The sequence below is a fragment of the Rousettus aegyptiacus genome, unplaced genomic scaffold, assembly GCF_014176215.1.
Source record: "Rousettus aegyptiacus isolate mRouAeg1 unplaced genomic scaffold, mRouAeg1.p scaffold_m13_p_4, whole genome shotgun sequence".
Lineage (NCBI taxonomy): Eukaryota > Metazoa > Chordata > Mammalia > Chiroptera > Pteropodidae > Rousettus > Rousettus aegyptiacus.
In genome coordinates, this window is record NW_023416307.1 from 61,003,650 (window position 1) to 61,018,844 (window position 15,195).

General features: G+C 32.1%; 1 protein-coding gene across 1 annotated transcript in view; it reads left to right on the top strand.

Annotated features, from left to right (window-relative positions):
* CD200R1 (CD200 receptor 1) overlaps positions 1 to 11,372 on the top strand; it is a 34,385-nt gene extending 23,013 nt beyond the window's left edge. The window contains exons 6-8 of the mRNA XM_016150700.2: positions 6,636 to 6,741; positions 7,281 to 7,323; positions 8,012 to 11,372. Of these exons, the coding sequence (XP_016006186.2) occupies positions 6,636 to 6,741; positions 7,281 to 7,323; positions 8,012 to 8,137 (275 nt within the window). The 3' untranslated portion in view covers positions 8,138 to 11,372. The remainder of the gene's footprint in view (positions 1 to 6,635; positions 6,742 to 7,280; positions 7,324 to 8,011) is intronic.
* The last annotated feature ends 3,823 nt before the right edge of the window (positions 11,373 to 15,195 follow it).

Sequence of the window (15,195 nt, forward strand, 5' to 3'; positions counted from 1 at the left end):
AATTTATTATAACATTTATGATTAGTTCACCACTGTTCAGTTTTTCTACTTTCCCATACCATCCTACTCTCATTTCTTGTTATTAAACAATTAAATATTATTTTAATCATCACAAAGTCAAATTGTTCATAAGGTTTATAATGAAAAAGATCAGCCCTTCTGCCTCTTCACCTTTACCTCTCTCACTCTACTCCTTAGAATCAAGAACATTAAAATCTTTAGATGTTTCTTTTTTTTCTGATAATTAGCTTTATTTTTCTAAATAATGTGTTCATACTGATATTTCTTAACATATCAAATTTAGACATTATGTGCCCACCTTTTTTTTAAATGGTAAATGAGTATTTAACTTTACCTTTTCCTTCCTTCATATTTTATTATAGTAATATATAGAAATTTTGGTTATTTAAATAGCCATTGTTTATATTATTTTGAATATGTAATTTTGTTAAGTGCTAAACCAAAAAAATAAACTCATACTTTTTTTTATGAATAATTTTGGTTTACTAATTGCTTTACTCTTTTGTTACATTAATAATATTTGTACCTATTGTTAGTTATCACTAAGCTCACTGACAAAATTAGAAAATATCTATTAATACTATTTACCCAATGGTGAGATTTATTAGGTAATCCATAAATCCCATTTTTTTTTTCTGAAGATATCCTTCTAGAGTTTTTACATGTCCTTATTCTAATCTAGCCTGTTTGGTTACTAGACTGCACAGCTATTGGGTATTTTATTTCTCTTTGTCCTTTGCTTAATTTCATGTCTATTTAATCTGAGTTCCTTCTGCTTCTACACATTTGCTGATTATAATCTTTTTTACATATAAGGTTTTCCTTAACTCTTTGGTAATCCTTCACTATCCACTCATTTCAAATTGGGCATTCAAAAGTTAGCTGATTGGAAGCTATATTATCTGTGGGTGGGCTTGCCAAATAGTTAATTTTAATAGGGTGAAATAGTGGTAAATGAATTTTTTTTTTTTTGAAAAATTGGGGATTCCTTAGTTAGCTGAACATCTTACCTCTGAGGCTGTTTAGGTTCTGGAGAAAATAACTCTCCAGTCTCTTGCCTTAGAGGAATAAGCCTGATTATCAAGTGTTCTGGGAACAGGGAAGAAGAGGGGTGTGTGTGTGTGTGTGTGTGTGTGTGTGTTTGTGTGTGTGTGCGTATGTGTGCGTGTGTGTGTGTGTGTGTGTGTGTGTCCAGAACTCAATTTTTCTTTTAATTCCTCTCTTTAGTTTGGCACTTCATTTCGACCTTCCATTATGTCTGAATCCTTGATTCTGGATTCTCTCCACTTCATCTTCTCTGGGTCAAACTTCCAGTTTTCAGCTGGTTAGGGAAGATGTAGTGACCTGGTTGCACAAGGTAGAGGAGGCTAGAGAGCTACCTGTTCTCATTACAGACTTTAAAAGAAGCCTCTAACTTTTAGCCAACATGTCACCCCCCACATATCCTTTTCTCTATATTTAGTCCCTTCTACTCTAGAGTCCTCCTGGAGTTCTGCGGGCATTAAGGTTTTTACTTACTTGACTTTAAAAATTATTTGCCACTCTTGTTTCTTTTTCACCTAAACACAAGTTGAAGTCTTTCATCTGCTCTTGACTTCATCCATTTCTCTTTGTGTTTGCAAGTTTATACTTATTTTTTTTTACCTGTATTTTAGCAAGGTTTAAGAATGGAGAAGAAACAAACCTATATGCTTGAACTGCCATTTTTCAATATCCATTCTTAAAGTGCTATTAGTTTTTATTTTAAAGAGTTTAGCAGTATTCACAGAGAAGAGTAATTGTGCCCTCATTATGTATGAAATCTGAGTACCTAGTAATATGATATAATGTCATATTTATAGAATCTCAGAACTGAAGGAACTGGCTAGTCCACTCTCACCCAGTGCAGGATCTCCTCCGTATTCCTTATAGGGCAGATGTTCAGCCTCTGCTGGTACACTTCCAATGAAAGAGAGCTCGTTAGTTTGAAAGAGTAGGTTTCAGGACAATGTTGTTATTTTAAAATGTAAAACCACGTGTTTCTTTTTTGAATGAAATACCAAGAAATCCAATGTTTAAAAACAAACTCTTGAAGGAAGATCGTGGGGCTGGACAGATTTCACTTCACCTCACTCTGCTGCCCCCAGCCACCTTCATGGAACATCAAGAGCATGGTCTTAAAACCACTGCCTGGCAATTCCTTTGTTGACTTGTCCTTTTGTCAGATTGAGCTTTGTAATGCTGCCAACATTGATTGGGGTGAAATATATTGGTTAATGAAAATCGTATAGGTTTCGAGTGTAAAATTCAATAATATATCATATGTATATGCATTGTAAGTTCACTACCCAAAATTAAATTTCTTCCTGTCACTATATATTTGACCCCCTTTAATCTTACCAAACCCTCTCCTCTGCTTCCCTCTGGTAACCACCTAAATTGTTGTCTGTGTCCATGAGTCTGTTTGTTTGTCTTGTTTATTGCTGCCAGTTTCATATCCCATATATGGGTGAAATCATATGGGTCTCTATTTTTTCTGAGTTATTTTGCTTAGCATGATAATCTCAAGCTCGTTCATGCTGTTGCAAATGGCAATATTTTATCTTTTCTTATGGCTGGGTAATATTTCATTTTATATATGTACCACATCTTTAGACAATCATCTATTGAAGGGCACTTTGGTTGTTTTCATGTCTTGGCCACTGTGAATAGTACTGCTATGAACATCAGTGTGCAAATATCTTTTTGGATATGGGTTTTCAAGTGTTTGGGGTAAACATTCAGTAGAAGGATTGCTGGGTCATATGGTAGATCAATTCTTAGTTTTTTGAGGAATCTCCATACTGTTTTCTATAGTTGCTGTACCAATATGTAGTCTCATCAGCAGTGTATGAGGGTTTCTTTTTCTCTGCATCCTCTCCAATATTTGTTATTACTTGTTCTGTTGATTATATCTATTCTAAAAGGTGTGAAGTGGTATCCCATTGTGATTTTGTTGTATTTCCCTAATAGCTTAGTGAGGTTGAGCGTCTTTTCATATGTCTGACCATTTGTATGTCTTCTTAGGGGAAGTGTCTGTTCAGGTCCCCTGACCATTTTTAAATTGGATTGTATTTTTTATCGTTTAGTTGTATGAGTTCTTTATATATTTTGAATAGTAGCCCCTTATTGGAGGCATTGATCACAAATATCTTCTCCCATTCAATTGGTTGCCTCTTTCTCTTATTGTTGACATTTTGGCTGCGCTAAAGTTTTTAGTTTTTCATAGTCCCATTCATTTATTTTTGCTTTTACTTCCCTTCTCTTTGAGACCAAATTCATAATTTATCTAAATCTAAGGCCAATGAGTTTAGCATCTATGTTTTCTTCTGTGTAATTTATTGTTTCAGGTCTTATATTTAGGTCTTTGATCTATTTAGAGTTAATTTTAGTGTATAATGACAGCAGTTTAATTTCATTCCTTTTTAAAAATTTTTAATTTTCTTATGGTGACATTGGTTAATGAAATCCAATATGTTTCATCTGTACACTTTAACATTAAGGCATATACATATTTACACCGTGTGTTCACCTCCCATAGTTAGATTTCTTTCTGTCACCATGTATTCGACCCCCTTAACCCCATCTATTTCCCACCCTTCCTCCACCCTCTACCCTCTGGTAACCACTAGACTATAGTCCATATCCATGAGTCTCTGTTTGTTAGTCTTGTTCATTTGTTGCTTGTAGGTTTATATCTCACACATGTGAGTGATATCATGTGATTTTCAACTTTTTCTGTCTGGCTTATTTCGCTTAGCATGATTATCTCAAGTTCCATCCATGTTGTCGCAAATGGCAGTATTTCATCTCTTCTTATGGCTGAGTAATATTCCACTGTATATATGTACCATAGCTTCTTTAGCCAATCATCTATCGTAGGACACTTTGGTTGCTTCCATATCCTGGCCACCATGAATAATGCTGCTATGAACATTGGTGTGCAAATATCTTTTTGGATATGGGTTTTCAACTCTTTGGGGTAAATACCCAGTAGAGGGATTGCTGGATCGTATGGTAAATCAATTCCTAGTTTTTTGAGGAACCTTCATACTGACCAGCAGTGTATGAGGGTTCATTATTCTTTGCATCCTCTCCAACGTTTGTTATTACTTGTCCTGTAGATAACATATATTCTAACGGATGTGAGATGGTATCTCATTGTGGTTTTGATTTGCATTTCCCTCATAGCTAGCGATGTTGAGCATCTTTTCAAATATTTGTTGGCCATTTGTATGTCCTCCAGGGAGAACTTCTGTTCAGGTCCTCTGCCCATTTTTTGATTGGATTGTTTTTTGTTGTTATTGTTATTGAGTTGTATGAGTTTTTTGTATATTTTAGATATTCGGCCTTTATCGGAGGCATTGCTTGCAAATATATTCTCCCATTCAGATGGTTGTCTCTTTACTTTGTTGACAAATTCTTTTGCTGAGTAGAAGCTTTTTAGTTTGATGTAGTCCCATTCATTTATTTTTGCTTCTACTTCCCTTACCTTTGAGGTCAAATTCATAAAATCCCCTTTAAGTCCAAGGTCCTTGAGTTTAATTTTTATGTTTTCTTCTATGTATTTTATTATTTCAGATCCTATATTCAGGTCCTTAATTCAATTTAAGTTAATTTTTGCGTATGGCGATAAACAACAGTTTCATTCTTTTGCAGGTGGCTTTCCAGTTTTTCCAGCATCATTCATTTCCTTTCTCCACTATATGTTTTTTTTTTTTTTTTTTTTTTTGTCGAAAATTATTAGTCGATATAAATACAGGTTTACTTCTGGACCCTCAATTCTGTTCCACTGGTCTGTGTGTCTATTTTTCTGCCAGCACCATGCCGTTTTAATTATTGTAGAATTTGAAGTCAGGCAGTATGATATCTCCAAACTTGTTCTTTTTTCTTAGGATTTCTTTGGCTATTTTGGGTCTTTTGTGATTCCGTACAAATCCAATATTTTTTTTTTGTTCTATTTCTTTGAAAAATGCCATTGGGTTTTTAATGGAGATTGCATTAAATCTGTGTGTTACTTTGTGTAATAAGGTCATTTTAACTATGTTGATTCTTCCAATCCATGAACACAAAATATCTTTCCATTTCCTTGTGCCTCTTTCAATTTCTTTTAATAATGTCTTATAGTTTTCAGTATACAGGTCCTTCATATGCTTTGTTAAGTTTATTCCTAGACATTTTATTCTTTTTGTTGCAATCATGAAAGGAATTTTTTTCTTTTCTTTTTCTGAAAATTTATTGTTAGTGTATAGGAATGCTATGGGTTTTTATATGTTGATTTTGTATTCTAAAACTTTACTGTATTTGTTTATTGTTTCTAGTAGGTTTTTGTTGTTGTCATGGCGTCTTTAGGGTTTTCTATATAGAGAATTATGTCATCTGCAAAAATGACCATTTGACTTCTTCATTCCCAATTTGGATGCCTGTTATTCCTTTCTCTTGCCTGATTGCTCTAGCTAAAACTTCCAACACAGTATTGAATAAGAGTGGTGATTGTGGACAGCCTTGTCTTGTTCTTGATCTTAGAGGGAAGGTTTTTAGTTTTTCACCATTAAATATGATATAAGCTAAGGGTTTGTCATATACGATCTTTATTATGTTGAGATACTTTCCTTTTATATCCATTTTATTAAGTGTTTTAGTCATAAATGAATGCTGTATCAAGATACTGCCAAGCATTCATTTTAGTTCCAATGCTCTAGTAAAAAGGTGACTTCAGAATTAGGGTTATTTTTCCCACTACTTCTATTACAAGTTACTATTTATTTCTGAACATTCTAGATGAGAAATTCTGCTATTATTATAAAAGGGAGATCAAGATTTTACACCTCTCCTATAGGAATTGATCATTTATGAATCTTTAAAGCAACAAAATTCTGCCATAAGATGATGTCGTGCTGGAAGCCATAGAGTTTTAATTGATAAAGAAATTTTATTGTGATAATTATTTGAATAATTAATGGGTCAAAAGTGTTTAAAATAAAATCACATAAGTAAATTTTATGTATTGTGCCATATCATTTAAACATATATATCTATACGTATTTTATTTTTTTAATACACTTTAATTTTTAGAGTTGTTTTAGGGTCACAGAAAAATTGAGTGGAAAGTACAGCAAGTTCCTATACACCCCCTGCCTTAACACATGCACACCTTTCCCTCTCTCTAGGCCTCAAACCACTTGTTATAATAGATGAACCTACATTCACACATCATTATCACCGAAAGTCCATAGTTTACATTAGGGTTTTCTCTAGGTGTACATCCCATGAATTTTAACAAATGTATGAATGACATGTATTCACCATTATAGAATCACACGAAGTAGTTTCATTGCCCTAAAAATCCTCTATGCTCCATCTATTCATTTTTCTCTTTACCCTAACCTCTAGCTACACCTAATCTTTTTACTGTCTCCATAGTTTTTCCCCTTCCAGATATAGTTGGAATCATACAGTATGTAGCTATTCAGATTGGTTCTTGCATTTAGTAATATGCATTTAAGTTTCCTTCATGTTTTTTCATGGCTTGATAGCTCATTACTTTTTAGTGCTGAATAATATTAAATCATATATTTTTGTGTCTATATATGCAGGTTCCCAAATGCTGGAAAGCATAAGTCTTCTATATATCATCTTTTCTATTTTTATTATTTTGGTCATCGTGGGATCCATTTGGTTTTTGAAAATCAGTGGTTGCAGGTATTAACTGATGTTTTTTCTTCTTCGGCATTATTGGGCTAGAAAGGGGCCAGGAATAGGGATTTGACTGGGTAAAATTAAGATGTTAATATCATTTTTTTTTCTCATAATCTGAAGGTGTTAGAATTGGACTACTCTGAATGATGAGAGGAATTTTGCTAGTTTATCATGGCAGGAAAGTATAGTGAATTAGGCCATTTAGGGCAAGATTTTGGGAGAGAGAGAGTGCATGCTAATTTACTATTTGAGAAAAGAATTGCCATAATTTATTTCATGTTCCAAAGAGGGGGTGTCCCATATATTCTATTACATCTATTGCATAATTTTATTTCCTTTTCCAAAATCCAGAATTAGCTTATTTGGGTATTATTAATTACAAGCAGCTTTCTTCACTTTTTTCTGGTAGTTCATGTCTGATTTATCATGGCTTCCACCAAAACAAACAATAATTGTCAATAGTATACTGTTTTGTTTTTCCATTTTCAATATAAATAATAATGTTTCCTGCATTCATTCCAGTTTTTTTTTTTTTTTTACAGAAAATGTAAATTGAAAAAAACAGAAGCTACTCCAGTTGAGGAGGTAAGATAAAATTTAAAAGAATATTTGCAATTATTTTAAGCCATGTAGTCTGAAAATCTAGCCACACAATTTGTAATTTGCTTCAATATTAGTATTTTAGTTTAAAAGAAAAAATTCTGATTTTACAAATGCTAATAGTTAGGTGTACTTATTTTGCTAATTATCTACCAAGTATTATTTGTACACTACTCAAAATCCATATTTTCATTTTATGAACTGCATTTTACAAAACACATAATGTTTGCCTCATTTGGACATGATCTTTGGGGAAACTGAATTGGTGTTTTCTCCCTTATGAAACCATCTCTAATCCTTAACTTTCTTTTTTTAATACTATCATCTTTTCCCTCCACCTCAAGTTTTAAACCTCTTCTACTCAATCTCTTATTACTGTAGCTTACTAAGTCTTCGATCCTCTCCTCTGAAATATTTCTCATATCGCTTCATTCTTCTTCCTACTTTTATCCAAATTTTATCATCTAATATTGGGACTTATGTAATAAATAAATATTTTTTGATAAAATAGTAAAATAAAAATTTTACTCTATGTTCATATAAGGCCGGAGATAAACATATAAACATTATTGGTAGATATTTAAGCTGTGGGCACTTGTTAGAAAAACATGGGTAATTTCTGTAATGATTTTTGACTTTTTTGAATTGATTTTGACTTTGAGATCTTTCTTAGGATGAAATGCAGCCCTATGCTAGCTATACGGAGAAGAATAATCCACTCTATGATACTACAAACACGGTGAAGACACCTCAGGTGTTACAAAGTGAAGTTAATGAGATGGATCTTCATACTTTATAAATTACTAGAATCTAGCACCAGAAGAAATGAATCAAGATACAGTACAGTTATTGTTTTGATTTTCTTAGCATTCTAGAAAGGAAGACCTATTTTTGAAATGAACTTTTCAAAGATTCTTAGAAGATAGAGACATTCTAAAAGATTTGCATTCATATCCTTATGCAATTGAAATTTTAAAATCTTAGCTGCTACCAGCTAGTTCTCTGAAGAACTGATACTATTACAAAGAAAGCACATGTTCATGACAAAATATTCAGATTATTCAGTGTAGTATACAATGAAAACTGAGTTCCTCAAGAAATAACTCTCCAGGAGCAATCATCAACAGTTTTTATGTATTCTTTCAGAAAATTGTATGTGCATGTGACAAGTTTGTATAGCCATGGTATATGTGTACACTTATATGTCTACTTATATATGCATATACATATCCTTGTCAATACAGAAATGGGAACATGTTACAATGCTGTTCTATACTTATAAAAAACTAATAATACAATATGTCTTGAAGATATTTTATCTTTTATCACCAGAAGCAGAGCTACCTCATTCTTTTTGATGGATACATAAAATTTTATTGTATAGTTGTGTCATTATTTAATTAAGCACACATATAGTGATAAGTTAGATTGTTTTAAGTTTTGTTTTGCTATTATAAACAATACCATATAGTATGTTTCTTGTGAATATATGTCTCTGTATTTGTTTGAGTATATTTATAGTGTAATTTCCTTGAGTGGAATTGCTAGGTCAAAGGGTTTGTGCATTTTTAGTATTGAGTGATATGTCAAATTGTATCAATTTGTGTTTGAATGTGCCTTTGCAGTTATTTTAATATCTGCAAGATTCTCACTGTTTTCAATTAATCAGTTAGCTAATATAATGTAAGATTATTATAAGAATCATACTATTTAATAAACCAGACAGATCTTTCTGCCATATTTGAGAGAGAGAAAGAGAGAGATTGTGACAGAGAGAAAGAGAGAATGAGAATATGTATGAAACATTAGCTTCCTCTGAGCTTATTATATCTCTATAGAGGTATTGATATTTAATATCTTATGCTTAAGATGTTGCACATATGATAAACTGGAAACATGTATTTTTATAGTATATGTTCTATTTGTTATATTTATCAAATAACAATTGTTCATTGACTATATAAGCAACTAAATATGCATATGTAGGACTTGTAAATCTATAAAAGATGGTCTTATATATGTCTTATTGCTAATTCGTACACCTGAAACTTACTGGATTTCATTAACCAATTTCAGCATAATTAAAAACAAAAAAGATGGTCCATCCCCTCCATTTTTCTGTGGAATAAAATATTAGGACTGTGTATACCAATCATTTTTTGACATTATAAAAATACATTTTATTTATGCAAAATTATGAAAAAATAAGTCTGGTTTCTTACAGCGGGAAAAACATTAAAATTTTTCATCATGGTAGAAATTAAAACTATCCATTTGTTCTTCAACTATGCATTCAAAACATTGAAGACAGCTATTTTGTCTTATCAATATGTTTTTCTTCCTCCAAGGTTCTGTTGCTCCAGGCTTTACCCTTAAAATAATTTTTAGTCTATTTAGATGTAAAACTAATATAATGATATTTAGCACATGATATTTGACCAAACCATTTTGATACCATTTGACTGGGTCCAAAAAACAACCCATTAAATGTCCCGTGTATATATTACTAAACAGTGTATACAATAGACATCATAACCTGGTCCTTGACCTTTTCTTAATTCTTCAATCATCGTGGTTTGGATGCGACTCAGAGTTAGTTAAGTTCAAGAATATCTGTTTAAATATTACTGAAAAACAAAAACAAAAAAGCTACGTTTACATTTTTATTTTGATAGCGTCAAAACAGCCATGTCAAATGACACCATAGAAAAGATTTCAAGATGTTTTCTAAATTTTAAGTTATATTGCATGACGAAAAATGTATTAAAATCTTCCACTACAGGGGTGTTAAATGTGATTAAGCATCATAATCATGTGGGGAAATAAAAAATTACAGTAGCCCTCTTTATCTATGTGGGATATGTTTCAAGACCTCCACTGAGTACCTAAAACTGAACCCTAAGTGTCCTGTGTTTGTTTTTTACCCCCTAATCCATACATAACTTTTCACTTAAAGGAAGTACTTTGCAGTTTTTCTTTGGCATATCTGAGTTGTAAGCCTCACTACTCTTGTGCTTTGGGGCTGTTATTAAGTAAAATAAGGTTTACTTGAACACAAGCACTGTGATACGAAGACAGCTGATCTGAAATTGAGTTGGCTACTAAGTGACTAACAGGTGGGTAACCTAGAGAGTGTGGATACCTTGGTAAATGGGGTGATTCATATCCCAGGAGGGATGAAGCAAGGCAGCTCAAGATTTCATCACACTACTCAGAACGGTGGACAATTTTAAACTTATAAATTGTTTATTTCTGGAATTTTCCATGTAATATTTTCAGATATGGTTTGGCTATAGGTAACTGAAACCGTGGAAAGCAAAACCTTAGATTAGGGAGGACCACTGTACATAAATTCCTCAAATTTACTTTTGACCTGCTTATTCATAAAATCTAGATTGGACCATGTAGATCCTCCAGGAAGCAGAAGCTAAATGGAGTTAGGAGATATAAAGCTCAATTGAGGGAGGGAGTTTATAACTGTGAGAGATTAAAGGAGCAGAAAGTAGGATACGGGAGGGAAAGCTTTTATATCCTGATGCTGATCTGAATGAAACCAGGGAAAGGAAAGGGGAGGAAGCAGGATATAAGAGGGAGAGCCTACGATCACTACATAGAACTGTCAAAGCCTTGGCCAAACCAAAGAGAAGCCCTGGAGCAATGATAACTTCTAAGAAGAGTCTTTCATGAGTAGAAATGGCCAAATTCTGCTACTTCTTCACACATAGTCGTTGGCTGGGAAGAGTATGGTGGCCTCAGCTCAAAAGCAAAAATGGAATCCTGGAGGTGTTAACGACTTGAGACTATCAGCTAATTGCACTCCTTGCAGCTGCATGGTAAATTCTTTTTCGATGGGTGTTTTGAACAGCGCATCCCCTTGGCTGCCCAGTCCATCCTTTTACTGGTTAATACTTGTCTGTTATGTCGTCATCTGTCTCTCTTTATTTTTAACTTTTCTGTGACATTTTATTTTAGGCATACCTATTAAAAAGAAGCCATAAGTTTTCTTTTTAATATAAAAAAGATACGGTTGCTTTTTTATTAGCTCTTTGAGAATTTTAACTTTTAATAAAATAATTTAAACTATACAATTGTTTTGATTACTTATATTTTAGGTCTTATTTCTAAAATCTTATGTTATATGTCTCATTTACTATGCTTTCTACCCCTGCACTATTTTTTTTTCTTTTACTCTGCTTTGCTGGAATGGTTAATTTATTTTTTCTTTCTTTTCACTTCTAGTAGTTAAAAAATTATCTATTCGCTGTAATATACATCTTTAGTGGTTATTTTTCATTTAGGAACACCTAAAAACAGTTTCATTGTGGCCTAACAATTCATTTAAGACATACAATTCGTTAAAATTTGCACATATTTAAAGTGTACAATTTGTTAAATTTTAACAGTTTTATCCTGTGAGCCATCAGCACAGTCAAGATAATGAACTTATCTATCACCCCCCAGATTTTTCTTATTTTTCTTTGTAATACTATTCCTAAACTCTTGCTCCTTTTCCCCCTAAGACAACCATTGATCTGCTTTCTTTAACTATGTAATAATTTATATTTTCTAGATTTTTATCTAAATGTAACCATACAATATGCACTCTGGTTTTTTTTTGGGGGGTGGGTGGGTGGGTCTGGCTTCTTTCACTTAACATAATTATTTTGAAATATGTTCACACATTAATAGTTTATTATTTTAATTGCTAAATAATTTTTAATTATGTGAATATACAATAGTTTGTTCATCCATTCATCTGTTGAAAGACATTTGGGTTGTTTCCAGTTTCAGGCTATTACAAATAAAACAGTAAATATTCTTGTGCAAATATTTTTGTGGACATGTGCTTTTATTTTTCCTGGGTGAAAACCTGAGTGGTTTAACTGAATCATATGGTAGGTGGATGTTTAAATTTCAAAGAAATTATCATACTGCTTTTCTAACTTGTTGTACTATTTTACATTTCCTCCTACCAATTTATGAGATTTCCAGTTCTCCTATATCCTTACTAACTCATGATATGGTCAGTCTTTTTAATTTTAGGCATCCTAATAGGTGTGTATTGTTTTCTCATTTTGGTTTTAATGTGTGTTTCCCTAAAGACTAATGATGTTGACTGTCTTATCATATACTTATGCACCACTCATAAATCTTCTTTAGTAAGTGCCCACATATTTTTGTTAAAAAAACTAGGTAGTTTGTTTCTTTATTGAAAGTTATTTGCCTATCCTGAGTACAAGTCCTTTTCAATCTCTTTACAGTGTACATCGTTTTTTGAAAAAGAGATTTTTTAAAAGGAGGAGACATTTTCGATTTTGGTCAATTTATCCGCTTTTTTTTATGAACTATGTTTTTAGTATTGCATCTGAAAAATGTTTTCTAATCCAATGTAACAAAGATTTTATCCTCTGTTTTATTCTTAAGTTTTATAGTTTTATTATACACTTGGATCTATGATCTATTTTATGTAATTTTTGTAAATGATATGAGATATAAAGTTCATTTCTTTTTTTTTTTTTTGCTTATGGATAACCATATGGATATTCCAGCATCATTAAATGGCTTTTTAATCTTTGTTGAAAATCCTTTGTATCCATATATGTGGGTTTATTATGGACTATCAGTTATATTTTATTAAACTACTTGTTTATCGTTATGCCAGTATCATATCGTCTTGTAGCTCTATAAGTCTTGAAATCAGGTAGTGTTAGCTCTCTATCTTTGTTCTTTTTCAGAGTTGTTTTGGCTATACTAGGTACTTTGCATTTCCATGTAAATTTTATTTTTATTTTATTTTATCTTTTAGTTTCTTACTAGTCCATTTGTTTACATATTTGTATGTTCATTCCCTCATTCATTCTTTGCATTCAATAATTTATTTAATAGGCATTTTATTGGACGTATTATGTGCTCATTTTTTCTACGTAATTTATTTTAATTTTTAAAATTTAGATATACTTGGTATACTATGTTATATTGGTTATACGAGTTTGAAGTGCATAATATAGTGACTCGACCTTTCTATACCTTACAATGTGATTACTTCATTAATCCTAATAATTATCTGTCACCTTGCAAATCTATCACAATATTATTGAATATATTCCCTCACTCCCACCTTTTTGGTACCATTCATTTTGTCTCTGTTTCTATGAATCTGTTTTCATTTTATTTTTTGTTTGTTTGTTTGTTTGTTTGTTTACTGACATCAGTAAATAAAAAAACGTCCTTTGAGCAAGAGAAATAAAAGCAAAAATAAACAAATTGGACTTCATTAAATGAAAAAAACTTTTACATGGTGAAAAAATCATCATTGAAACAAAAAGACAACTCATTGAATGAGAAAATATATTCACAAATGATATAGTTAATAAGGGCTCAATATTCAAAGTATATAAAAAGCTCATACAACTCAATAACAAAAAAATAAACAATATAATTGGAAAATGGGCAGAGGATATGAAAAGCCATTTCTCTAAAGAAGATATATAGATGGCAAACAGACATATAAAAGATGCCCGCAACAAATCAAAACCATGAGATACCACCTTTTATACCAATCAGAATGGTTATTATCAAAAAGTCACCAAAATAACATGTGTTGGTGAGGATATGGAGAAAGGGAGCGCTTGTGTACTGTTGATGGGACTGCAAACTGGTGCAGCCTCTTTGGAAAATAGTATGGAGATTCCTAAAAAAAAATCCACAAAAATAAGTATACTATATGACCCAGCAATTCAACTTCTGAGTATTTATCCAAAGAAAACAAAACACTAATTTGAAAAGAGATAAGCACTCCTCTGTTCATTGCCCCATCATTTAAAATGTGTGTGTGTGTGTGTGTGTGTGTGTGTGTGTAATGAAATATTATGCAGCAATAAAAAGAAATGAAATCTTGCCATTTGCTACAACATGGTTGGATCTAGAGGGTATTATGCTAAGTGAAATAAGCCAGGCAAAGGAAGACAAATAACCTATGGTTCCATATGAATTTTAGAAGCAGTTTGTCAAAGTCTGCAAAAAAAGTCTTTTTAAATTTTGATTGGATTATGTTGAAGTGCATATTGATTTGAGAAGAATTGATATTTAAGCAATATCGAGTTTTGCAATCCATGAACACAATAGATCTCCCATTTATTTAGGCCTTCTTTAATTTCTTTTTGTAACTTTTGTAATTTTGTGTGTATAGCTTTTGCACATCCTAGTCAGATTTATTTCTACATACCATATTTCATACTCTTTAATGCAATTGTAAATGTTATTGCTTTTTAAATTTAAATTTCTAGTCGTTCTTTAATATTACATAAAATACAATTGAGTTTTGTATATTAATTTTATGTAATCTACAACCAGATAAATGTACTTAGTGGTTTTAATAGCTTTTTTGAAGATTTTTTTTCAGGTTTATTACTTAGAGTAAAATGACATCTGCAAATGAGATAGTCATTTTCTTCCTTTTCAATCTGGATGACTTTTTTGTTCTAATTACTCAACAGTAACTCTTTGTCTACTTGTACATTTCTGACACGCTATGTGTGGATTTTCCACATCAAGCAATTCTCTAGTTCTCTGTAGACAATAACTGGACGATTGACAATTTAATTCAATTCCGACACTAACTATCCGAAGTTAGCATGAACCCCACAGATTAAGGGCTCAGGACCAAAAAACTGCCCCCTGCCAATAGATGCCCACTGCAAGTAGTGGGTCCCCAGGATACTCACACTTTTGTCTGACTTGGCTACACATTGAGGGTTCCCATAAGATGAGCCCTCTCCCCACAACAAGTTCCATAATTTGCTGTAATGACTCACATAACTCAGGGAAATACTTTCTTACAATTATCAGTTTATTGTA